The 27,777-nt window shown below is 39.4% G+C and overlaps 1 protein-coding gene across 1 annotated transcript in view; it reads left to right on the forward strand.

The window, feature by feature from the left end:
- The first annotated feature begins 4,987 nt into the window (after positions 1-4,987).
- ITGB8 (integrin subunit beta 8) overlaps positions 4,988-27,777 on the forward strand; it is a 42,548-nt gene continuing 19,758 nt past the window's right edge. The window contains exons 1-4 of the mRNA XM_062495532.1: positions 4,988-5,117; positions 20,141-20,226; positions 22,912-23,086; positions 25,638-25,884. Coding sequence (XP_062351516.1) covers positions 4,988-5,117; positions 20,141-20,226; positions 22,912-23,086; positions 25,638-25,884 — 638 coding nt within the window. The remainder of the gene's footprint in view (positions 5,118-20,140; positions 20,227-22,911; positions 23,087-25,637; positions 25,885-27,777) is intronic.

The raw sequence follows: 27,777 nt of genomic DNA on the forward strand, positions 1-27,777 counted from the left end.
TTCTCGTGAGAACCTGTCTGCACTGGCATATTTTTTTTTTCCTGGCAATAGTCTGAAATATCTCAGGTTTATTGTTTTATTATAAGTCTTCTTCAGTGAACTTGTCAGAAGCACTGAAGTACACAAGATCAGGCGCTGGGATTTCAGGAGGATTACATACTCTATTTTTAATATAAAAAGTTTACAATTCAGTTGATTATATAAACAAGGAAGAAAAGTGTACCAGCAAGGTATTGCAAGTAATTTTCTCAGAAAAGCAGAATGGATAAATTTCTGCCACATAGACTGGAAAATAAAAACACTTTATAGTTAAAGCTTTCCAAATAAATTATAAGTAACAACAATATTTTGATGCAGTATACATAAGTCACCAGGCTGAGTGTACGGAAAATAAATAGTGGTATTCCACCTGTCTATGCATGACATTGGCTAAACTGTTAACACTGAGAGGGTAAATGCAAAAAGATAGTGGTTCAGATGTTGCCAGACAATTTCATGCAGACCTACTGAAGTTGCAAACCTAAGTAAGATTTGTAAATTCACGTAAAATGTCCACCTGAAATCAATGTAAGCCTTCACAAAAAAAAAATTAAATAGAATACTGGACAATTTGGATCACCGTTTTACTTTAAAATGGACCATTTTCTCTGTGCCATGTACATCAGGAAGTTCACTAGTGTGGGCTGGTAACTAAGGTATATATTCATTGAAAAAAATAATGAAAAATACTATTTTGGGCAGTAAAGATTTTTCTTGTTTGGAAACTGGCATTACCAGTTCTTATAATAAGAACTGAGCCTAGAAAATAAAATCAATGTGCACAGTTTTAATATCTTATAAAGCAATTCATCACAACTTTTTTCAGAATTACAAACTAAAAGCACATTTTGTTAAAAAAAATGTGTACTGCATCAGGAACCTGGAATTATATGCAGAATTTTTCTGTATATAATAAACAGCATAGGTTGATTGTTCATAGTTTGCACTTCTGAGGAAGCGGCCTATGACTTCTCGGCAATTGTTTTTTGGGAATAATCATTCATTTTTAATTGTTCCATCATTTTTAATTGATGGGTTATAAAGGATTTGCACAATACACTGACCTTTTTATATGAAACAGATGCAGTATTAGATTCAATTGTTGTATAAAAAATTAACCCAAGTGATAGTAAATGCAATTGTATCTGACAGAGAGGCATGTGATTCTTTTAGTTAGTTATACTGCAAAAAAATTCAAATTTGCATGTCAGAGGGATCAAGTGAAGCCACCAAATCCAAAACAATTACTGTGCTCTTGCAGGATTCTATACTATTAAAATAGGGAAGTTGGAGGAAAGTAGAATTAATTTAACAATACCAAAAGGCTTTTTTATGGGGATTTTAATTGTGTTTAAGTTTCCATGATAATGTAAGAAATCACAAGATCAGATAATGAACACTTTTTATTTTAAAAAATTTTGATATTAGAAGTTGTAAAACACCATCAATCTTCCCTTTGCAGTCTGGGTTTGGACTCTCCCCCATTAAGTATTAGATTAAAGATGGTTGGAAACATTCAACCAAAAAAGGAACATGATTTTTGTAAGAAAAGTTTTGGGGTTTTTGACCAGCTCTAGTTAACATTCATTGCAGATGCAATATTTTCAAGGCTATTTCCTGAAATGAGAGACTATTCACCAACAAGGTGATAGACAATTGCATTTTCTTTCAATAAAGCAAATGTAAATACTGGAAAGAAGCCACAGTAATAACACATCAAGAAATTTGGGATACATGTAATATAATAACACACTTTCCACCACAAAAAAAAGTCATAGAGTAACTTAGGTTGGAAAAAGCCTCCTGAGGCTCAACCATGCCTCTGCCCAAAACAGATCCATTTAGCTCAGCCTGCTTAGGAACATGTTCAGCTGAGTTTCAACTCTCTCCCAAGGACAGAGATTCCACAAACACATTGCTTCAAGGATTCATATCTGTGTGGATAGGACAATGGATTGAGACTTTCAATCCATTTCCAGTGATGTTAAATTCCTAGTTACCAGAGTTTAAGAGTTACATACTTTCTTTTGTGACCTTGGATGATTCAGTTTCTCTACTTGCAAGCCTAAATTATCCAAAACTCCTGCCTAATTATATTATTGCGTTTCAAACACTGTCTAAATAACAACATATTCAAAGATGCTATCACTGCAAAATAAATGTTTCTAAGTCCTTGGATTCCACCATGGGAAGAAAAAAATAGGGCACTTGACATAAACCAGCAGACTATACTTTAAACTCTTACAGCAGCCTCTGCACATTGAGGCCTAAACTATTGGCATCTTCAACTCTTGGCTTTTTTACTGGTGACTTCATTCAGGGTGCATAGTTCTCACCCAATATTAGCATCCTTTTAATCATGTTTTAAGGGTTTAAGTCAATGATCAGAGTAGTTTCATTTTGGTTACCTTATTATCAGATATTATATGAAAATAATCCATTTTTTCCCTTCCACATTAAACTGAAGGTATTGTCTTTCTGCCCAGAATACTAAAGCCTTGCATGATGTTCTCATCAGGAGCAGTGCTTGTAATGACTGATTCCTATTTTTATGATGAACAGCCTTTGCTTATAAAGCTTTTGCTCAGAAGTCTTTGCTTAGAAGATAATCATGCTGTTGATGAAATAGCCATTTTCTTTATGCTGCTTATGATAATTTACACTCTGTCTAATAAATAGTTTCATACATGATATATCTGTATGGGATATTAACTGCATCCTTCCTCCCATCAGCACCACTTAGACTAGGCAGGTGAAAATTCCAAAATAGGGAGATCCCAGCTTCAGTCACTTTTGCTTCTGCTGGCATTTTGTTTAAAGATGTTTCCTTGAATTTCTTCATGTATCATCTGAATCCTTTTTTTTTCCAGATACATTTGAATCACCATAAATTTGCAACATCATGATCTACAAATTAGATATTTCAGTACACAACAGGAGTAAATGGAGTTCACCCATTACCAGTGTACCTTATTTCAAATAGCACCCAACTGAGTTCTCAAGGGACATGTAGCTCTCCACCTACAGTGCTTGAGACTGTGACCTCTGAAATCATAGAGCTTTTAGGTTAAGAATGCCACAATATTTGAAGTCCTGTAGACACTACACTTCTTTCTGCATGTCATTGCATATAGCTTTCTCATATCCCATATCCCCATTTGGGCTGTGACACTCAGGGAATGATAGTCAGATGTCTGAAATGGGGGATTTTTTCAAAATGAAGCAAAATAGATGATACATCATTTAAAAACTCCCAAGAATGGGACCACAGGACTGCTTCATTCCCAGCTCTTCCTCAGCACTCTCGAACAAACCCACCGTGTTCAGTTTCTGACCTCTGACATTCAGATGCAAAACCATCCACAGCTCCTCAAGGCTTAGCACAGGATCTGAAAGGGCTTCCGCAGCCCTTCATTCGTAAAGACAGTGCAACAGCACATTATTTACACTGGTTGCATTTGCAGGATTTATTAACGTTGAAGCCTGCATAGGCAGACTTGGATGCTGCCTAGAGATCCTTTTAGGAACCTCTGTGCACTGTCATCCTTTGCCGGTTTCAGAAATGAAGTACGCCACGGGGCTGGCCATCAGAGACCCGAGGTCGGCACTCCCACCCCGTAACGCAGCCAGGCGGGGCCGGCCACCGGCGTGTGACAGTGCAAGGTGCCCAGGTGGGTTTTACCTGCCGGGAAAAAGCCTCCAGCCCCAGCCTCCCCGGGGAGCGGAGCCCTCCGGAGCGCAGCGACATGAGCTGCAGGGAGCTCCGCCGGGGAGCGGAGCCGGGCCGGGCGGGGCGGCGGCCGGAGGTCGCACCTTGGCCCCGCGGGGCTTTCCTGGCCCGCACGGCACGGTACTTTCCGGACACGGTTAACCTTTGCGTTACTCCCACTGCGCCTGGAGGGGTGGAAACTCCGGGCAGAAATCATTCGCGGAGGGCGGTAAAGGAGGGGAGGTGTTTTTAGGTGTTTTGACATGAAGCGACAAGGGGCGTTTTACCGGCCCGCACCAGGGCCCGGCGCGCTGCTGCCAGCGGGACATCCCGGGGGGAACGGCGGCGTTCCCGGGGCCGGGGGCAGCGCCGCGGGGTGCGGGGGTGGTGACGGGGCCGAAGCGGCAAGCGAGGCGCGGCGGGGCTGGCGGCACAGCGCTGTGCCCGCGGCCTTAGCCCGCCTCCCGGGCCGGGGCAGCGGCCGTGCCGAGCTCGGGGAGCCGCGGCCGGAGTCGCCGGCGAACAAAGGCCCGGGCGGGCGCAGTGACTTCACCGCCGGGCCCGCCCCCGCACTCCCGCTTGCCCGCGGAACCTGCCCCGCTGCCGTCTCCTGGCAACCCGCGGGGACCGCGGGCCCGGCTCACACCCTCCGCGCCGGGGCCGGACAGCGCCGCGCAGCGCCGCCGGCCGCGGTGTCCTGCCCTCCCGTCCTCGGCAGACCCCGGCCCCCCGGCGCGGAGAGGCGGCCCCGGCGGCGGCTCGGGACGGCGGCGGGCAGCGCCTACCTGGCCCCGGCGGGGGCGGGCAGGGGGCGGCCGTCCCCGCCTCCCCCTGCAGCCGCCCTCTTCGCCCGAGGGAGGTGCGGAGCCGCCGGCGCCGCTCCCCGCGCGGTGCCAGGAGCCTCCCCGCGCCCCCCAGGCAGGGCGGGCGGCGAGGCGCCCCTGGCGCGCCGGGCTGGAGGCGGATGGAGAGAGCCAAGCTCCGCGCTCGGCCGGGGCCCCGCTGCTGCCGGGGGGGAGGCGGCCCCGGCGGGGCGCGGGGGCGCGGCTGGCGCTGCCCGCGAGATGCGGCGGCCCCCGCCCGCCCCGCCGAGCGCCCTACCTGTGCCGGGCCCGCCGCCGCCCCTCCCCCGGCCCCGCCGCCGCCGCCCCCGCGGGGGCCGGGACTGAGCGCGCCGCGGCGCCGAGACACGGCCCCGAGAAGAGGGCGAGGGAGCGGGAGCGGTGCCGGCCGCGGCGCATGATGTGGGTGCCGCTGCTGGCGTGCCTCACCGCGGGGATCGTCTCCGTGCCCAGGTGCCAGCGCGGCCCCGGAGCCTTCCTCGGGGCGGCCCGGCTGCTGGCGGCCGTGCCGGGACTCTGCCAGCGCTGTAAGTGTCCGAGCGCTTGGGGCTGCTCGCCGTGCCCCGGCTGGTTGGGGTTGTGGCTGGGTTCGGTTCTGGCGCGGGGTCGCGCGCGGGCGGGGGGCTTGCCCGGGCCCTGTGGCTGCCTCGGGGCGCAGCGCTGACAGCTGGGACCGCCCGGCGCCACCGGCACCTCGCCGGTACCTACAGGGAGAGCCGGGCTGGAGCGGCTGCCCAAACCTCACACCCCCGGGCCAGCCCGTGATTTCAGTGTCCTCGCCTTTAGGGAGCCGTGGTAGCTCCCGGGAAGCCGCCGGGAGTATCGCCCTCCAGGGTGCTGCGGGTCCTGAAGTGCACCCTCCGCAACGCTCCGTGAAGCAGCACCCGGACCCGCCCGGGGCACCCAAGCTAGGGATGGACAGTTCTTGGGGATGGTAACACTGTTTTACGTAGTTTATATGGCATGCAGTGTCAGGGTTAAATAGGGACAGAGCTACGAGAAGACTGTCTTGTGTTTACCTTGGTATAATGCTCATGTTGACAGTTCCCCGGGAGCTACAGTCCTCGGGTGAAAAAGGCTCCGGTAAATGTGGGTGACCCCTCGCCTTGTAGAATTGCTTCCCAAAGCCCCCTGTGCAGGCTGAGAGGAGTTTGTGCAAATGTACTTTAGTGCAGCAGTTGACAGAGCAAGCAGGTTAGTCAGGTATTTCATATAGGATCTTATTCAGCTAGCAGTGGTCATAAAAGCAGATCTGTTTGTCAGTCATCTTTCTGTATGTTTTTTTCTGCTTGTGGAGTAATTGGCATTTCCCAACTTAAGCCTGGAGCTGATTTAAAATGTTAACATGTAACCTTCTGAAACTAAGATTTACAATGGGAACAGTATATTAGTTTTAAATTCTTTATTGCATATGTGACAAATTCGTGCCTAATTCAGCAGGATTAGCCCAGTGCTATTACAAACAATGGAATAATTTGTTAACTTTCATAGGATAATTTATTTTTCTTCTTTGGCTTCATATTTTGAATTCAGAACCAAACTAAATGTCAGTAGGAAAAATAAAATATATTATTAAATTTCTTACGAAGCATGACATCTTGTATGTAGTATCCCAGATTCTTTTTTATGCAGTGCAATTGAGTTGAAAGGCTAATTGAAACTTTATGAAGAGGATGGTTCTGTTCATGAATGCAGTGTTGTGCTTGCTCATGAGTGTAGTTCCTGGGTACATACTAGTGCAAATAATGCATCAGAACAGAATGCCACAGGGGGGAGGTTGTGCATGGGGCTTTTGTGCCATAGGATGCTTGCTGTCTTTGTTGTGCTTCATAGTGAAAATATATACTGGTGATGCGTCATGGGTTATGTGTTTATTGTGACAACAGCTCTCAGATTGGGCAGACTGTAACTCACATAGACCTTGTTTTTTTTAATTTGAAACCTCTGCTAATTCATGAAAGCTGAAAGGCACACTGAATTCTTTCCTTCATACATAATCACTTTACAGGCTACAGCCACAATTGAAGCAAGAAAAGTGTTCTGTTTTGTTTTTCTGTGAATGAACTTGTGAGATTTTTTTTATTACTAATGTTGTTTATGATTTTCACATTTAGTTGTGATAGCCAGTGCAGCTCCACCTGGATTCTTTGAACGTCTGCAGGCTGCCTTGAGAGAGACTGGGCAGCAGCTCCATGTACAGATATTTGGCAGCATGGCTTTGTTCAAGCAGCCAGTCCTCTTTGCTTCTGCATCGGCAGTGCTGGGCATGGAGAATAGCATCATGCTGTTCCCGTGCCATCAGCAAGTCCAGTTTATTTATGTACAGAGTTGGCAGGACCTGCATATCCGTTGCACTGAATCTCCAGTTCTAAAAGAGACTGGAAATAATATGAAATATACATGGAACTCAAATTTATTTCATTCTTGTTGGAGCATTTGTGGCTCTTCTAATTGAAAAATGGAGAGCTTGATACTACCTGAGGCATTTGTTGTACAAGCTGCAGTTTGAGATATGAGTCATTGCTTGGGGATAAGTAAATGTAGAATTTGGAGCGGGGTTTGAAGTTACAAGGAGTGCAAAAGGAAGTCTCACAATGCTGTAAATTTGCAATTCCCAAATTACAAGTTCTGTAAGTTCAGATAAAATGAGTAGTATAGCTGCCTTCTACAAAGAGTCCCTTGTTCAATAAGACTCACCAAAAGGAAATTTACAGGTCAGTAAGCCAACTATAACAAGTACCTGACATAAGAATCAAGCTAGTTCTGTAGGGATTTCTACAGATCCCTACATTTATGTTCGACATTAAAAGCTGACAAACTCCTAAAAATGTAAGCCAGTGAACTGAATAAAAGCTGGATTCTACACCAAAAGCTAGTGTATGCATTGTGCTAACCAGCTGAGTAAATGCTTACTTCAGTGGACACAGTTCCCTTGCCTTGTTCAGAAACCAACTGCTGAAACTCTTTATTTTTTACCTGCTGTATAAGTACATGGGCTATGTGGGGCTTAAGTACTGAAGAATGACTGATTGGTCAGGGTTAACAGTGGACATTGGTTCATATCTCAGCAGTGTCCCAAAACCAATTATAATTAATACTAAAATCTGAAAACTAAGGTGTTTGGTGCTTTCCAAAATACATAGGGAGTACCTCTGTGAAGCTCAAGTAAACAGAGTGTACTTGTGATGTGCAAACAGGGATAGGATGGGATGGAATGAAAAATCTTTATCTCTGGTTTAAAAGTCAGAGAGCAGTCATGCAACAATTCTCTTAGATAGTTGTGATTGAGTCTCTCTAAATACCAACTTTAAAAGTTTGTGTTTCCAGTCTTCTTGAGAGTGTCATTTGGAAAGACCACTGGGGATAGTGAGGGATTCTGTGATCATTAAGGGGTCAGTTGTTAATTGATTTATGCCAATAGCATGATTTTTGATTGATTAATTTTCTCCCATCAACATCTTTGGTGCTTCACCAGTCTTGTCGCATCAGATTTCCATGTGTTCCCTCCAGTAAGAAAGTTTTATAAACCATTACTGTGTTACTTCTCAAAGGAATAAGAAAAGCTATTCAAACCTCCCATGGAAGTTTTTGAAGAGAAGTGATCAGGAAGTGTCCCATGACACACACACAAGCACACAAAAAAGTCTGAAATAAAAGATACATCTTGATAGCTTTAATTGGTATTTGTTGGTTAATTCTCTTGTGTACTCATGCGGCCCATTTTCTTTTGAGACTCAGTGGAAGAAGCCAAGTTGTATGGAATACCCAACACTGAGCTAGTTCAGCTTTTCCTGAGGCTTAAAACAATCCAAGAAGAGAAAACTCATTTTTCATTTCCTGAGTCTGCGTGGGTGATCTGCTCCCTAGGGGTAAAGGACCATCTTTGGGAAAGCCAACCTTTTGGCAAACTTTGGGAACCATCCATTGGGAAAAACAACCTGGGTATTTGAGAGGGCTGTAAGTCACAGTTCTGAGGAGTAGTGAGGGCGAGGTTTGTTTATGTGTGCATTGCTCAAGGAGCATATTTTGCCAATAACATGCATACATTTGCTTTGTCTCTTTGGGGGGCTTATGTGGTAAAGTTCTTTTTTTTTTATTTTACGCATTTTACAAGTCGAAACTTGTAGTTGCATGTGTAGTATTTACAATGTTTTCATGCTACAGTTGTTTGAGAGGAGACTGGGAAAAGAGAGGAGAGGGGCAGTTTATGGACTAGAAGAGCAATAACCATACTCTTGATGCTCTGGGAAGGTTGTCTCGGTCATTTTGGATATGCTGTTGCTGAGGAAAGTTATCAAGGCAGCCTGAAGATTGCATGCAGTAGAAATACTCTCTACAGTTTGAAGAGGCAATTGCTTCTTTTTGGGCCTTTAAACTTTAAAGGACTGTAACTGCAACAACTGAGAAAAAAACAAAACTGCACCCCATTAGGCAAGAGGCCTGAATGAATAAATTTGATTTTCCATTAAAGTGCAATCTAAGTTTAATTTATTTCCCCAGACCATCAGAAAGACGTAAGAATGTGAACTTCATGGAAGCTACAGAAAATCTTCGTTAAATTACCCCCATTCCACAAGCGGACATTAAAATGTCAGATTACAACCTCCTTTATAGAGCACATAAATGCTGGTAATATTTTTCAAATCCCTATGGAGAATACGTGATGACTTGTCCATGTTGTGTCTTGAGTTTGGGACAATTAGAACTAATTACCATAGGAGAAGAAAAATTGAAGATATTTTATTTACAAATTGCCTAAGTTGACATGGACTGCTAATATTTATCAAGACTTCTTCAGAAAGCCAGAGTCATCATTATTTTTGTAAGTTCTTACTTAGAAATTAGGTACCTCACATTCCTGGGTGCCTTCTGCCAAGTAACAGGTTGTAGGAAGAGTGGAAATAGCCGCAAGTTGTGCCAGGGAATATTTAGATTGGATATCAAGAAAAATTTCTTCACTGGAAGGGCTGTCTGAGGAAATGGACAAGTCACCATCCCTGTAGAGATTTAAAAGACGCACAGATATGAACATGTTTTAGTTGTGGTCTTGCCCTGGGTTAACAGCTGAATTTGAGGATTTTAAAGGCTCTTTTCCAGCCTAAATGATTCTATGATTCAAGGAGGTACTCCTGAGCCTACATGTGCCTTTCTTATCTTCATCTCTGAAAAGTTCCACCACTTATATGAAGGTGGAATCATTGAGGACTAAAACTTGAAGAACAGAAGCCTCAGACAGGTGCATATAAACTCAAGCTTTGTATGTAAATATATATCAGTGTAGAGGATTAGTGGTGGACTTGGCAGTATTGGGTTAAGCACTCGTCTATGTGATCTTAGTGGTCCTTTCCGACCTAAATTACTCTCATTCTATCCTGTGATTCTATGAATAGATATGATGTAAGAAACATTAACCTTAATGTACAAATTAAATATATATTACCTACATGATTTTTTACCAACCATGTATATTTTAAAAACTGCATATAGAAAAACTGTACTTTTTTAGATCAGGATAGGTGTATCTTAGACAGCAATTGGGATTTAATGAGTTCTGTCAGGGTAAGAAGGCCAAGTGGAATAACTTGGTGTTCTGACCTTTGAAGTTTGCTCAGTGTTCTTAAAGTATATTAATGGCACTAAAGTCATATGTTATATTTTTGAAACTTACGTATGTGAACTATTTAGTTCTTTTACTGCAACTGGTAATCCAGACATCTTGGTAGAAATTTTATCTCTCATGATGAATTTGCTGAAAAAGAAAACTGGAAGAGAATATTGTTTCAATTTTGTTAATAAACTTTCTGGTCTTTTTGTTTGTTTGTTTGTTTGTTTGTTTTGGTTTTGGTTTTTTGTTTTGTTTTGTTTTATAAAATTCTTAAAGCCTTGGTGCTTCTTATTCTACTTACATCCTCCTTTACAGCAAAATCTTATTCTCAAAGTTACTGTATCTCCACTACTAATTGCTGACTTCTGTCTGACCAGTGGAAAGATGTAATAATTCTTTCTCATCTGCTTAAGCAGACATAATTTTTGATGGACAAAATAGAATATGGCCTGTTATTCCTTTTTAAGTACTTGAATTTTTTTTTTTTTTTTCATTTAGGCAGTTTACATAAGTGGACTTGGGCTATTTAGTTTAAGTTTTGGGAAGGAAGTGGGGCTCTAATGAATTAGTTCACTGTACACTGTAATGGAACCTTTCTCCAAGAAGAAAAGTAAGCTTCTTGCCAGCCATTCAGGATTCCCCCTTGTTCTGGTGGCAGAACAAGAATAACCCCTTGAGCAAAATGTAAGTGTTTCAGGATGATTGGAATTTACAGCATTAGAAAGCTGCCAAAAAAACAACTTCTAGCTGAGGCTAAATTGGCCTAAATTGAAAACTTTGCAAAAGCTCATAATTGACTTTTTTCTTTATATGTTTCTCTGCTTCCCATGACTTCATTGTCATATACCCGTGGTGGCTTCTTGGTATTTACCCATGGTGACAATAATAATGTGTCTGAAGCATTTATGGTCATCAAAAGATACTGAGACATTTTTTTTAACTATGGTTGTTGGAGGAAGAAATTTCTGTAGCTTCAGGCAGGTAGAATTATGTTCCTGGGTATTTGATTTTTGTTTTACTTCAGGCCTCTTCTCTGCCAACTGATTTGGGAGTTATTTTGTTAGCAGCAGTAGTTTACTGGGTTCCGATATTGAAGACTTTAGTATTTTTGGTGTTTTCAGTTGTAGCAGTGTTAATGAATACAGCTACATGATGTATGGTGGCATCACAAAAGTAGTCTGATTTAACCAGTAGCTGCCCTTTCCAAAATAAATTCTGTTCCTTCTCTATATCCAAGGGAATTAGGCTGTTTGAATTCTGTTCTTTTTATACTTGAGAGTACAGTTTATTTCTTTCTTATCTCTGCAGGGTGGAAAGGGTTAGTACTGTGCTGAGGACAACTTGCTTCCCTCAGATGGGAGCTTTTTCCTGGAAACAACCAAGTTCCCAACTTTTTGTTCAAACAAGACTACCAGGAAATAAGAAAACTTGTAACAACTTACATGCTGGCACAAATGGCACGAAATAACTAAATAAAACTAATGACATCAGCAAGCAAGCTCTTCCAATCTAAGCAAAATTGTTGGAGTGCATTTTGCTGTTAAAAATGTTGTGCCATTACTTCAGAATATTAAATAAACCACTACCTGTTTAAAGCCTAGAATTTGCATGTTTTAAGTTTGTCCCTTCGAGAGCATTTAAGCTGCACCTGTAGACCATACACATATGTGAATACTTCCTTGAAGGAGCAGAAGCAGAAGCTTGCATCAAACAGTCCGTGTGCACCTGTAGTTTAGTTATAGTTAGTATGTGAGTCTGCATATTTTGTAGCCTGCAGTCATGTTTTGTGTAATCTTTGCCCCCAAATTATGAAAATTGAACAGGCTAAACCTAAAATAGAAGTTGGCCAGTGTGTGTTCCAAGACAGGTGGGTTGTGTTTTGAGGTTTCTAATTATGAAGAAATCCCATAAAGTTTTTTACCAATTTGTCTCAGGGACAATAACCATCTTTGGAGATTGAAAATCCTATTGAAAAGCAAGTTACTGAAATTACAAATACCAAAGGCTTGATATTCTTGTAAACAGTAACATTTTTTTTAAATAGCCCTCTTGCAAAAATGCTCCTGACAATCTTGTGGACTACATACAAGTTGTTAGGGAGTAGTGGTTATCCTCTCTGATACCAGTCTTAGCTTTTATTTAATATTCTTGAGGTTTCTCTCATTGCGAGTGTGAACTATGTATTATGCCTTCAATGTTTTGCTTTAACTCTGACCTGTCTCCCTAATCCACACGTGCACAGCTTTTGGTTTGGGGCCTTTGGTTTGCTTCAAGAAAATCTGTAAAAGTGCAGTTCAGTTTGACCTTCTGCGTTCAGAACTGAGGAGCTTGTTCCCCTAGATTGTCAGCTTTGAGAATTTTGGTCTAAAATGCAAAGTAGGTTTGTTCCAAACCACCATGTATGCAGATAAAAGAGAGTGAAGTAAGCTGTTTGCATTGCTATGGACTAAGAACCTATCAGGTGGTCTTTGGTGGCACTGTGTGGGAAGAAATAGCTCTGAGCTATTCTTAGCAGTTGCTGATCCTCTGCACTGCTGCTGGGTATGTGAATGAAGACACAGTGCCAGGATGAGGTCATGCTCCTTTGGGGCAGAAAGCAACAATTTGGTGATGATTAGATATGCAATAAAAAGGTACATCAGAGAAAGAGCTGGGGGTTGAAAGGCTGGTTTGGGGAGGTAGAGCTGTAGAAGATCGTGGGAGATAAAGCTTGGGCTTTTCTTTTATTCAAGGTTGAACTTCTTAAGCAGGCAGAAAATAGTAATTTTTATCTACCATTATAGCCATCATGACCTCCTAATTATGTAAGACTTTATGGAATACACAGGAACATACCAACCATTCAGGGCTGTTGATGGGCTACTTGCTATCAGTGCTTACTAATGCACAAGAAATTAAATTAGCAATGATACATGGCACTAGCCATTCCAGGCTTTGCTTGAGCAGCATTACTGTATTCAAGCTGGTCAACTCTGAGGGGACTTCTAGCAGCTGTAGATTACTGGAGTACAGTAATTCCTATGCCCATGTTCTATCGTAGGAAACAGAATTAACACAGCTCCACACATCTTGAAGTTTCCTTGAAATCAAGGGGTTTAATTAAAGCAAAAAAACAAAAAAACATTTTAAGTTCACTGGTTCCATATGCTTTACATTTTTATTGGTGCAAAGCTGTGCAAACAGGACCATCGAACCTGTGCCATAGAAGCGTTAGCTTTTATGACTGTGGGAAATGAGTCTCTTCTAATGGTACAATACTGGTAAATTTTCCTGTATGTTTTTATTTGCAAGAGACAGGAGAGGTTAGTTTCTGAAGCCAAGTAGTCTTTGACTTATTGTTTGGAGGCATGAATTGCATCAACAAAATGTAACCATCTCCCAGAAATGCAGGAAATTTCATAGAAAGGGGAGGCTACAAGTAATGTTGGCCAAGAAACAAAAACTGTGTTGTGAAAAATTTCAAGGTTGCATTGCTTGTTTTCATTCTGTATTGTGGCTTGGGAACAAAGTCAGACTGGCGTAGTCAATACTTCTGTCTCTCATAGCCAAGGCCATGTCTGAAGCTGTGATTTGAACATTGTGTTTTTGAGTCCTAACTGTGATGCCAGTAGCTACTATGGGTAGTACCTTTTCTAAAATGCTGTTATATACATCCTTCTGGGAAAAAAATCTTCAAAATTTATATATGTGCATTAAAAACTTGGGTTGCTATGCATCTGTCTGAGGCTTATTATTCCCCAAGTCTTCATCTTGAATGATATGCAAGCTTCATTTTCAGAGAGATGAGGATAAGAAAGACACATGTAGGCTCAGAGAATGTCAGGAGCATCTCTTTGAATCATAGCATCATTTAGGCTGGAGAAGACACTTAAGATTGTCTAGCCCACCACTAAAACATGTTCTTAAACATCACATCTGCATGTCTTATATATCTCCCCAGGGAATGGTGTCTCTACCACTTCTCTGGGCAGCCTGTTCCAACGTCTGTTAAGCCCTTTCAGTAAAGATATTTTTCCTGTTATTAAATCTAAACCTTCCCCAGCACAACTTGAGGCCATTCCCTTTTGCCTTATTGCTTGTTAGCTGGGAGAAGAGGCCAACCCCCACCTTTCTGCAACGTCCTTTTCAGGTAATTGTAGAGCATGATAAGGTCCCCCCTGAGCCTCCTTTTCTCTAGACTAAACAACCCCAGCTTCCTCAGCTGCTTTTCATAAGACTTATGCCAGACCCTTCCCCAGCTCCATTGCCCTTCTCTGGACATGCTCCCACCTCAATGTCTTCTGCACTAGCAGCTTTCCAGCCACTTTCCCCCCAGCCTGTAGCGCCACATGGGGTTACTCTGACTAAAATGCTGAACCTGGCACTTCTCCTTATTAAGCCTTACATAATTGGCTCTAAGCCTAGTATGAATATCATTCTCTAATTACAGAAGTGTCCATACACTTCTTGGGAGCTCCATGTCTATGCGCCATTACAGAGCAGACTTAACAACGTATTTGCTGTCCTCCAGCATCAGCTATGACTGTTGTTTTCTGCAGGGCTTTCCTAATACTATGTTGACAGAGGTGTCCTCCCCTTTTGTCTGCACTGTTCAGCTGAAATCCAGTGTTAGCTCTCTCCAGTGGCATCACTCAGACCTTGCACAATGTGCAAAAAAGGAAGATCTTGGTGTTCTTTCCTGCATGCTTTGCAAAGGCACAAACTCATAAAAGGCAGACTGCTGCATTGCTTTGCATTTTAATGGCTTTTTAAATCAAAAAAGCTCTCACTAATGACCTTCATGTTCAAAAGGTACTGTGTTCATACGGTAATGCAGATTAATTTGGGAACCCCAAAACTCTCAGGCGGGGTATTAGGAATGGAAAGCCCCTATCAGTTATCAGGACTTGTTCATTAGTGATTCTTTCACTGCATTTAAATGTGCAAAGACTTCTTATTCAGTTCTCACCTCTACCTGTTACCATCTCTGTAACCACATTATAGTCTATCTCTTCCAGCTCCATTTTTCTTTTCAGGAACACTGTAACAGTTGCTTAGTTTGGTTTGGGGTTTGTTTGTTTGTTTTGGGGCTTTTGGGGTTTTCTTTTTAGCTTGTTTGATTATTTGTTTGTTTGGAAAGGTATTTTTACTCACTTGCCAGGTTTACAGAAGTATTTCTTGAGAGCTCAAAATTTAACCGTGTTTTGCACCTTTCTTTTACATACCTTTATTTTCTTAGCAAATCCATGACTCTGCCATGCAGAGTTTTAGTTTGCTGTTTCTTCTGTTGCTCCCAAAAAACATTTAAAATCAGTGTGCAACTTATCTTCTTTCTGTCTGAATAGTGAAACTGAAGTGCTCAACCATTAGTGGAGAAGTGAAGCAAATTAACAAATCGCATATGTAATAGAAAATGGGAAAGAAAGATGTTTGGTATTCTTCTCAAGTAATCTTAGGATTTTATTATAAAGCATAAAAAGTGTACAGTATTCAAGTTGAAATCTCCTTTCCTGGGCAAGGTTGAGTACCTCTTAAAGATGATTTTGAGTCATACCTTGTGATCTTATTGGAAAATCTGGTGATGACATAGTGTGCTTTTAAAGCATAGCACAAAAGGCAGAGAGAATTATTTCTTGTTTGGAAAGAAAAAAAAAAAAGAGGGGAAAAATCCCTAATTCCAGGACTGGGTTTTAGGATTGGCAGGTAAAGCACAGGCACTCATTTTTTTCCTGTAATCTGAGCAAGAAACTGTCCGACACAGTAATCATGGAAAAATAATCTCTCCTCTGTAGCATTTTTATAATGCTTTTCATTGTACCTGCAAGCTCTGCCAAAGTGAATTGGGAAGCCATGTGTTAGCTGGGACAGCCACTGTCTGTCCCCTCTGCAGGGTCATACTGCTCTGCTCTGAAGACAGAAAGGTGAAAGTAACTGCAGTATACTGCATAAAAGCTGCCACTTTCCTCATGTATTGGGCTATACATGAGCTGCTGAAGGCCTCGTTCATTATCTGTGAAGAGGGACAGCCTGGCTGATTGCTGCCCTAAGAACAAGATTAGATGCACAATTGCAAAAAAAAACCAGCTCTGTGGAAGCTGGATGATTTCCTATCTTCTTGCCTTTATGAGTGTTCACCAGTCTGAGTAGGGATGATCATGGAGCTGCATGCTGTATTTTGGCTTTCTCTTTTAAGAAAGCAACTGGTACACCCTCCAAAACCAGCACAAGCGTGTACCAACTGTGAAGCTGATACAAATCCGAATTCTTGGCTGCACTTGAACAAAGTGCTGTCTGTTTGAAAACCTGTTTAACATCCCCTCTGAGACGTCAGAGTGCTTTATTGCTATTTCATCTCTGAGATAAATACCTTTACTGTGATAAGGTTACTTTCATAATAAGGAGGCAGGATATAATTATATATGATGTTTGGATATAATTATATATGATGTTTGTCTTGCCTTGATCGCTCTTGTTGCAGAGTTTAGGCTTGCCACACCTGTGATCACTGTAAATAGCTGCAATTGTTGGAGCATGGTTGTAATTTTGTGGAGTAGGCTGGAAAAGTGTAGTTTAACCTGATGCACTTTTTATTATATGCATATGCCTGTGCAGTTCCCAGCAAAGAATTTGGCCCTTGTCGAAAATACCTTTTGGCATACATCAGTTCAAACCAAGCCAGTAGAAACTAGCCCTTAGCTTTGGCTGAACAGTAACTCAGTCTTGTCTGGACTCTGTTTTTGGTGAAGTGGCAGGAAAAATCTCAGTTCTTTTTTAAGTCAGCTCATAAAAAAACGTTTCTTGCTTTACCATGATTTTTTTAAAGTGACTGAAAAGGTTATACTTAAACAAGTTATGGTTTTAGAGTAGGCTTACAACTAAATAATAAATATTTGATGAACGAAAGCATGATCATAAATATTACTATTTTAACAGACTATGTACTTGGGAACCAGAGTAGTGATGTAGACAGAATAATAAATAAAATAATTCAACTTTTTCAAGTTTCTCTTTATTAAAAATAAAAGATTTCCATCCTTTGCTCCAATGGTACCAAGTTTGTCTATTGTCAGTCTCCAACTTCATGTGGTGAAAATGGAGCTCTTGAGACTGGAGGGTTATCAGCAAAGAGATTTTTATCCAGCAGTACTATATATCTCATTCGTTAGAGTGTTTTATGTGCTGTGATCACTCTGAAACTGGATTTTAAGATTATTTTTTTTTTGTCTTAGCAGTCTGTAAAGGCACACATACCCCCCCCCCCTATATTTTACTAGACAGTCTGTATTAATAAACTAAGTTTCAATTGATTCAATATACTAACCATACAGAAAAAAAAATGGGGCAGTTATTTTTTTCAGTCAGTTTTCCAATGCATCTGGAAAATGGGGCATAGACACATATTGTTGGTTTTTTAGCAAGTGCACATTTTAAAAAAAAAGGTGTTAATATTTTTTTATGCGGTCAATGCCATTTAAGTTAAAGTGTTTTGCAGATAGGATTATACGTCGTAAGAAAGGAGTCTCAGATATTATTGCAGGAAATTAATTAGGCCATACATATTATTTGGCTTACTTGGTTTACTGATTGCAATAACAAGGAATTAATCTTCCTTATTCCTCAGCTGAACAGTTAGAAATGCAGGTTTCTCATTTTTTTCATGTCAGCTATTTATTCTTATCAGAACAGCTCTGTCTCTTACAATGGATGTTAACTTGAATGGGTGACTTCAAAGTTCATGTAGTTTTATTCCTGTTTTGGTCCATGGTGGTCTTAAAACCACTATTATGCAGCAGATCAGCAACTTATATTTTTCTTTGTCTTTTGAACTTTTACTGAATCTATCACTCTCTTTTTCTTGTAACACCTTTCATCTCTGCTATCTTTGATATCCAGTTGAAGATGGGAGGAGTGTTTGTATGCCAAGAACAATTACATTCCTTTTAGTTTTACTCCTTCAACAACTTCTCATTCAGAGTCTTTGCACTTTATGAATACTGCCTAGAAAGGGAGTTCAAGGTCTACAGCCCCATGCATGTCAGAACCTACCCAAAACCTTCATACTTTTTTCCCTCTCCTGCAGTATGTGGCAACATTTTCTATGGCCTCCAGGTCTGCTCTTTCAGACTGCAGAACATGAAGTGCAGTTGCTATCTTATAAATAAATAAAAAAAAAAGTTTTACTGTGTTAGTGCTGAATGAGCTTGCTCTCATTTCACATCCAAGTTAAACTTGCTGTGTTTGTTTTTGTAACAAAAAAAGACCAAACAAAAACCTTTAAACCTTTTGGATTTTGTCTTGTTCTTTTCTCTCTACTTAGCAACTCCTCCTTTGTTTATCCCTACCAACCTCTCCCACCATTTAATCAGTTTTCCCTGTGTTCCAACACCTGCCTGGGCTGCTTTTCAACTTATGGTTTATATCATACCTGTAGGTCTCCTTTTAATTCATGCTTTTTTTTCTCACATTGCCTTCATGGCAAAAATTGACAGCAGCAAGTGATATGAAATAGAAATATAGATGTGACCTTTGAAATTATTTAAATTGCCACTAACATACACATTATCAGTATAATGTTGCAATTGTGCTGCACTAGGCTTGTTGATACTGATAATAGTATATGTGTTGTTGATACTCATAACATGCAAACTGTGGTTAGTGCCTTGCATCAGACATTGTTCTAAGTGACCTGTTGAAAGCTACCTGTTTATATGATACACGATCTCATCTTAGAATCCACAGCTGAAATCAGCAAAATAAAAATAAATAAAGGGTATTTTAGTACTTATTTTCCTAATACAGCTGTTCACTGAGAAGTTTGTCTCATTACCTAAAAAGAGAGATTGTTTGCATTATTTCAGGTTGGAAAGAAGTAATCTGACACAGTGCACGTAGCCAAGACTTTGGATGAAAACCAAACCTTTCATCAAACTGTTTTAATAGGATGATGCCCGCTATCACAATGGACCAATTCATATATGTCGTCTTTTGTTGTTTGCAGAAATTAAATTTATTTTGTTCCATGTATACTTTCTCAGATGGCATGCTGAACATGCCACAAAACAGTGTTGTTAAACAGCACTACTACCAAGCTCTGCATTTTGTGCCCTCCATATAACTCTTAGCAGGTGACTTGTCTTGTTTAGAGGTGCACTGGTCTACAAGAGGTTGTGCTCAACATGATGAAAGGATTCACTAATGCTGGCATTCAAGCTGAGCTGACCAAGCCCCTTGAAAAGACTTCTCAATACCAACTGCCTAAGTTTCATAGGAAAGAGTAGTAACTTAAGCAATGATCTATAAAACAAAGATGTGAAAAGGATATAAAGGACTTTGCTGGTAGACATGTAAGTAGACACAATTTGTGCAATTGTTGGTACAGAATGATGTGTCTTCAACCTCTGACACATGTAGTGTTGGATACATTTCTATTTGCTTCTGGAAAAGAAAATCTTCCTCTTCTGGGAAACTATTCATTGCAAAAATGAGTATGCAGAGGGGGAATATTTATAGAAGGTGAGAAAATACTTTGGGTTTCATGAGGAGTGAATAATGAATAATTCAGTCAAGTGTAAATGACTTAAAGGGAAAATGTCTGTGAAAAGATAAGCTGCGTAGTATTTTTATTTTTTTTCTGTTAGGCAGTAAATCAGCAAGATACATGCCAAAGATAAACTTGCACTTCAAAATTATTCTAAATCAGGATCTTAAAAATTTGACCTTGTGAATTGTGAATGGAGTTTATTCAATCTGTGTATATATTTCTTGACTGTAGATAAAAGAAAATTATAAAAGAAAATTGTATTCCTTTACCACAGTGCCTTTATTCTGTTTTACTTCTGTTTTAATAAATTGTCATCACTCTTAATCTGGAGAAGTAATTTTTGAAAACTTGGTTTAAAATTAGGTATTTTACAATTTCACATATCATCATAAATCATGAATGTTTGGGTTTGTATTTCATTGCAGCGGAAAACAGATGTGCCACTTCAAATGCAGTAACATGCACAAAGTGTCTTTCTTTGGGTCCAGAGTGTGGATGGTGTGCTCAAGAGGTATGGCATTTTGCTTAATTGCATTTGATTTTATATTTTACCTGCTTCTGATCTTTATAAAGATAAAGACTTTTAAACTGAGAAAATTATAGTTAGAAATAGCAAGAAAATCTTTAAATGATCCCTAGAGACAGAACCTAAGAAATCATGTGAAATATATTTTGTTTCCAAAGGAGAAAATGCAATCTTTTATTTGGAAAATTGCAGTAATTTTAAATAAAGTGAGACCTTTTTAATGCATTCCATCTGCTATGTAGACAGCTTTGGCTTACAGTACAGACTTATAGTAGATTTGAGAGTTTAACAGCTTTTGGCTTCAAAAGAAAAATTACTTATCGGTACTTAAATATTAAGTCCTCATCATATGTGAAAACAAGTTTATACATATATGTCTACTGCATTTAGCAAAAGGTTGTACTAACAGTGGAGTTGATTTCAACTTCACCTTATATTATGGTCCTATCACAAATGGAAAGAATTATGCTTTTGTCATTTTGACACTTGAAACTATCAGTTCTGAGTCTTAGCACAGACGATAGATCTTAGCAAGAACTATCCTGAAATTATTGTTACTTTGCAAACTCTAAGAATATGGGAATTTCTGGTTTTGTTTGACAGAAAAGAAAATAACCCTATTGGTAGCATGATTTTGAGTAATCACTTCAGAGGAGCAAGCTTTTGAAGAATATCACTGACAATCACAAGCTTGTATGCTCTTTAAACTCACGTGGAAATTACTGGTGGTAGCTTTCAGGTTAGCAGAGAAGGTAGATAAGTACCTGGGGTGTGTCTGGCAGAGATAAGGAGTGCAAGGCACGGCAATATGTGAGATACTATGTCTTGGAATCATTAACTTAAGTCTCTCAAACGTAGCAGGCTAAGTAATGCAGGGATAGGTAGAGGCATGCAGGGCTTGTTTTCCCAGAGGAAGCCTAGTACGTGTAGATGGCACAAGGGATTACAGTGTGGAAGGGTTCATTATTCTGGCCCCGTGTCCTGTCTTTCAAAAGGCAAAGCTTCATCCTCCTCCCTCTGCATTTATCACAGAATAGCATTTGCTGACTTTGCAGTGCTATGGAGCTGCAGAAGGTCCCCTTCTAAGTAGGCACATGAACTTGGCCACTTTCATTTCTGTTCCACTTGTTTTGCTTTACTTCTCAAGTCAATCTTGAGTGCTGTTCATGGACACCAAGGCTTGGTCAAACCCTCTAAAACAGCTGGTTCAGCTACACACTATCCATGGTTATGGAATGACAAAACCCATATTATTGCAGATGGAAATATTGCAGTGCAGTTTAGCCTGGCTGCTTCATGAGAGCAATATTTTTAGAAAGATAATCAGCCCTGAGGAACTCTTGAGATGTTTTGAGTTTATACCCACACACAGTGGACTTCAGAAAACACTACAAATCTATTAGTCGTTACTGGTAACGTGAGTAGCTAAATTCTTTACACATTTAAAAATCTAGCTTTTTAAAAAGTATACACAAAAAAGAGTATATAAATGGCAGTAACTTAAAAAGTAGTCTGTTGTTTTTAATAAAGAAGGTTATAGAAAAAATATATCAGAGGTTGACTACAAAAATAAGCTGGAATTTGAAAAATAAGTTACAAGACTGTCATATTTTGTTCTTCAGGGGCTTTCTCTAGACTTACAGGGTCTGGATGACTATTATCTAATACACAGTCGACTGTATTTTAGATTGCTGATTTTCCTCAATGGCATCTGTAAGATCAGAGATTGTCCTTTGTTTGGTTGGTCTCCAGTTTTGACTCAGATGGACCAACACTTTGAAAGACTACAAAAGATCTTGTTTTCGTTTTTTTGGGTTTTGTTGTTTGTTTTTTTTTTTTTCCCTGTTGTTTGGTGTTTTGCTTTTTTTTTTTCCCTTGCATGTTTAGAATCATATTAATCATCATATCAGTGGTCAGGAAGGAATTCTGCATTGGATCATTTTGGCACAATTTTTGACAGCTTTTCTCTTTCAATGCAGCAAAGGATGGGCTGCTTCTGACATCATCCTTCTACTAATCATTTTTCTGTTGCTACAAGGGCTTTTTTATGTTGGCGGCATCTTAAACTGTCCTCTCCTCTAATAATACATGATTTCCTGTTTCTGGGAATTGAAATTATGTAGTTCAGCGGGTCTTTGGATTTTGTGTAGTGGGATAGACAAGTTTAGGTTTACTAAATCTAGAGCTGACCGCTGGTGTTCCTACTAAATATCAGCCTGAGTAACGTTACCAGTGGATTCTTCTGGAAACTAACCTACTTTGATGCTGAGGGAATGATGTTTTCCTGCTACAACAAACTCGTAGCATGGCACAGAATTATTTTTAGTGACATAATAATTTCCTTTATATTTCCTTAAGTAATTCCCTTTTTCTCTCAAGTTGGCTTGTTCTGATTGTGCAAGATCTTATTTCTTGTTAAAAACCTTCTCTGTGTAGAAAAGGGTCAATGTGGCAATCAGGATTAACTTCTCATTTAAATATAGCATCATTGCCATTATTAAAAGAATATGGCTTCATGAAACTTCATGAACTTGTTCTATAATTTATGCAATTATAGTAGCATATTTTATTGTTTCAAAGATTATTATTTTGGTTTTCTTCATCCTTTGAAGGTGCTACAGGGTTTTTTCAGCTCAGATTGTTTTGCACTTTTTGTTTCTTATTAAACAGGATTTCATGGCTGGCACAACACAGAAGGGACGCTGTGACACTGTTTTCAACTTAATGAAAAGAGGCTGCCACTCAGATTTGGTTGAAAACCCCACGGTTCATGTCACAATACCTAGTGACCATGAAACAAATACACAAGTGACACCAGGAAAAGTTTCAGTCCAACTGCGTCCAGGTTGGGTCATCTCTAACACATTGATATTATAATAAATTTAAAATAAATACAATACTACTAAGTGCAAATATTTTGTTAAGAGGCATCTGGAATAATTATTTGGAAAAATGATTGTATAGCATTGTATTGTAGAACGGTGATGGTGTTGCTCCCATATTCAAGTATCATCTTCACCAAGAATTGTTTCTGTCAAACAGCTGAAGGTCAGAATAATGCAATTAATTTGTGTAAAGGAAATTTGAAATGTTCTTTCATGTTTCTTATGTGGTCTCTTGATTCTTTAGCCTCTTACACTAACGATTTTGCCTTACGTGTGTATAAACTATTCCTTCCGAAAGGAAATAGATTTACATTTCCTAAATTCATAATCTGATAAACTTGATTATTTCTTTACTTTCAAGTGCATTGTCTACACAACTAGAAGAACAGCAAAACCATTATATAACATAAGACTAAATTCCTAAAGAAGACTTAAGTGTTCGTTGCCTAAATTTTATATAACTAGTATATCTCCATTCCTCCTCACCTCAAGTCTAGTTAAATCAGTGCTTATTCTCTTTCTCTAAAAAAGATGTAGCCAGCAGCAGAAGTGAAAGTGATATAAAGAGATGCAGGGTTATCTTTTGCTCAATAAAATTTATTTCTTTCTTTTGCAAAGAACAATCGAATAAAGAAATATGTGAGAGGGATCAATCTTGGTCATGAAAACATTAGGTGTTTAGAAATATTTTGCTGATCTTCACTGTAGAAATTATAATCTTCTGTCAATTATAAGGGGAAAAGGAAAGATCTGCATGAGTGTAAAGCACAAATGAGCTCTGTTGTTCACTCTTCATAACAATAAAACTGTCAAGGAAACATCAACACTTCTCTTTTCCTCACACTCCTTACGAAGAAGTGACTGATACTCTGCTTTGTACTGAGAAATGGTTTCAGGAACTGTGCTACCTCTGTCTACAATCACATTTATTTCCAAAGGCATACTGGATTAATCGGAAAAAAAAGGTTTTGAAAATTTGGTTTCATTAACCCTTTTTTCCAGAAAATAATGAAATTAAGTTTGGAGTTCCTTATGCTTTCCTTAAGTTTTTGCATCAGGGAGGCAGAAGAATCAAATTTCAAGGTCTCCAGAAGAAAAACTTTTCATATATAGATATCTTGCCCATATTTTCAACCTCAGGGAAACACACAGATATTCCACTATAGTTTTTCCTCAAAACAGACATTTGATAGAGTATAATCATGCAGACAAACATGCTTTTGTTTTGATACTGGGGGCTTTTGTCACTGTTTACATATACTCATCATTTAGGATTTATGTGGGAAAAAATAAAAGCACTGTATGCAAACTGGAGACCTGCAAGGGTAGTTTACAAAAAGCAATTCAATTTACATTGGCAAAGAGGAAACATAAATTACAGCACACTGAAATTGTTTTCCTCATGTACGACCTAATACAGACAAATCCTGACATTTTCAGATGGATTGTATTCAAAGACCATTGGAAGAAAGTACTTTGCATATTTAACTTTTCTGAGTCGTATCTCTGTACTGGTTATACCCTTTGATAATTTTTATTGAAAAACTGCATAGTTCTTCTGTAACAGCTTCCTTTCTCCCGTCCTTTGCTGTATCTTCATTGCACAATACTGGATTAGATTCTCTACTCATCACATGAAGATCCTAAACTCTTTTCTGCTGTGAGCTCACACTTTGGGTGACATAAAATGATGGCTAATTTGAAGCCAAGCATTACTGCACCCGCTCTGCCCATACAAATCACTTCACTCATTTTGCTGACATTACAGAACATTAGACAGGCAAAAATGTGAGGACTAGTTTTAGCAGCTTCCAAAGTATTAATGTTTTTATTACATGAGAATATGTTGTGGTTCTGCAGGGGACCCAGACATCTATCATCCTGAAATAAGTGTTCTGTTTTGCATATGCCAAAAGTTGGAATTTTGTTTTTAATATTAAAACTTATTTTAAAACAATATATATTTTGATCCTATGGAGTTTTCTCATCAAATCTTTGGAAGCAGTTTAGAATAAACTTGTATCATCATTTATGTGAGTTTTTCAGGCTGTGCTGTCCTTGTAGTGTATATGCAGTTTTAGATTATGTCATATGAGAAACTATTTACAGGATACATTTACATACTTTGAAGTGACAACCTTGAAGGGACTGACCCCAATTTGTATGCAGATCGGTGTCCTTTGTGAGCCACAACTGCTTTTTGTTATAAGGCCAAAGGGATTGCATAACACAAATTTAAAACAAAATGGGGAGAAGTCGGATTTTTACAATAAATTACATAGTGCTCCTGCAAGAAAAAAAAACTTGAGATGTTCTACAAAACATCCCTTTATGACTTATTTTTGAATGCTTCTTCAAGGTTTCATTTACTCTTGGGAGATTTTCTTGTTTGTTTTTCTCTTTGCTGACACAAATAACTTTGTGCTGAGATTGCTACAAAAACAAATGTATTTTTAAGTATGTCCATTCAAAAGTAGTAAATAAATGTATTTGTTTCTTTTTTTTAATCAGGAAGTGAAGCAACCTTTATGTTAAAAGTTCGTCCTTTAGAGAAATACCCTGTGGATCTTTACTATTTAGTTGATGTCTCAGCCTCTATGCACAACAATATAGAAAAGTTAAATTCTGTTGGATTTGCTCTGTCTAAAAAGATGGAGAATATTTCTCTTGATTTTCGACTTGGATTTGGATCCTATGTGGATAAAACTGTGTCACCGTATATTAGCATTCATCCAGGTAGAATCCATAACCAGTGCAGGTATGTAGTCTTTTTACATTTACCTTAGCACAGAGATGTGTATTTAATGACAGAAATAGCATTACACTTTTTTTATTAAATTCTTCAGAATTTATCTTTGTTCCTTTTACCATGGTTCTTTGAAAAAGTTCCTAAGCAAATGCTGAAAATTGTTTAGCAATGATTACTTCTGAAATACCTGGTGCATGATTTCAGAAAAACTGTTCCTCTATCAGAAAAAATGTGCTGTATTTTCTTTAGCAAAACAAGCCAAAGCCCATGCTGCTTTGGAATATTTGGTTATGTTTTGTATTTCATCTTAAAGTCAACTGCTGTGGTTTTGGTTATTTTGAATATGTTACCTAGATTCACCACAATGTTTTTACTTTCTGACCTATGTACTTTCTAGTGTATGGTCATGTATTCATTAACTGTTTCCTGAAAATTCTACTTTTTTCAACATGATGTGGTTTCTTTCAGCTCATTTTATGAACATAAGCAATCCCCTGATCTACTTCTACAGTTCAATGTAAAGGAACTCATCTTTTAAATAGACAAGATGTTCTGGCCTTCATTTCTTTTTTAATGCCATGCCTTATATACCTTGAGTTCAACACTTACATAAAAGTGTGGGATCACTTCCAAAACCCCCTGGAGAACAAGATTATTCACAACAAATTCAGAGCTGTATAAATTATAGTAGTTGGAAAAGTGAACATTAATTATTCATGCTTTCTTGCTTGCCTTTTCCGGGAAGACATGATCCAAAGTTCTGTGAAGTCCCGAAGTACCTTTTGTGATTTCAGTGGGTTTTGAATTGGTTGCTAGTAATGGAGATCATTCTAGACATGTGACTATCTAAGGATAAAGCAATCATGTAGACCATCTATATAGAGTGGGTGGATATTGATTAGCATTTCTAGGTCATGATGCATTTTGCCTAAGAGGAGACATGTGCAGAGGTATTAATCCTTTCAATGCCAGTTTCTCTTCTTTGACTGTACCTTGATTTGGAGGAGGGCAGGTTACAGTCTGGATGCAGTAGAAATTAAGAGAGTTGAAACCTGCTCAGCATCACTGAAAAGGATGAGCACTTCAATTTGTGCCATAAATCACAGCTGTGAATGGGTCCCAGATCAATGACCCATATAAGTGCTGTTTCACTAGCTTACCTACAAGAAAAATCAGACTTTTTCCCTTATGCATAATTTGAGAAAGTATCATTTGCTATGATGTTACTGAAAATGGATTTTCTCATCTTTTTGATGAGGTAATTATTAATATCAATATTAATTTTATGTACATTCATGTAACACTGGTGGATATAGGAACTTAGATTTTGTTATAGTTTGATCCAGTAGCCTGTGTAGCAACCTATTAAAAGATCTTACTGTTGCAGTGTGTAATAGTTTAAGGTTTGCCAATTGTAGTATATTTACCTTTTGTTGTGAAATAGAATTAGGAGTAAAAGTAAAGCAGGCCTAAAACTTAAACAAGGAATGAAGAAAAAACTTTATTAACAACACAAAGAATAGTAATAATAAATTCAGAACAGATTTTCAGACCAGTTCTTCTTTCCCCCTTTGTTACAGCTTAACAACATACAGGGACACTTCAGCCAATTCCTTACTTAAATAATCTTTTTCAATTCACTTTAGGGAGAGGAGTTGCTTTTTGTTTAGCTATAAGGATCTTTCCCTACGAGAGGAAATCGCCAGCTCTCTCTTCACTTCACCATGATTAACAGCAGCCCAGGATCTGCTGTCATGAATTTCCTCCCACTTCACAGTCTTTTCAGAACTGAGTTGTGGGCCATGTTAAAAAGTCATGGGGTATTACTTTTAAGGATGAGCTACTCAAAGGTAAAAGTGCTCTTTAGCTCACTTCTCTCTGTTCATACTTCATTCCCAGGAG

The sequence above is a fragment of the Cinclus cinclus genome, chromosome 1, assembly GCF_963662255.1.
Source record: "Cinclus cinclus chromosome 1, bCinCin1.1, whole genome shotgun sequence".
Taxonomy (NCBI): domain Eukaryota; kingdom Metazoa; phylum Chordata; class Aves; order Passeriformes; family Cinclidae; genus Cinclus; species Cinclus cinclus.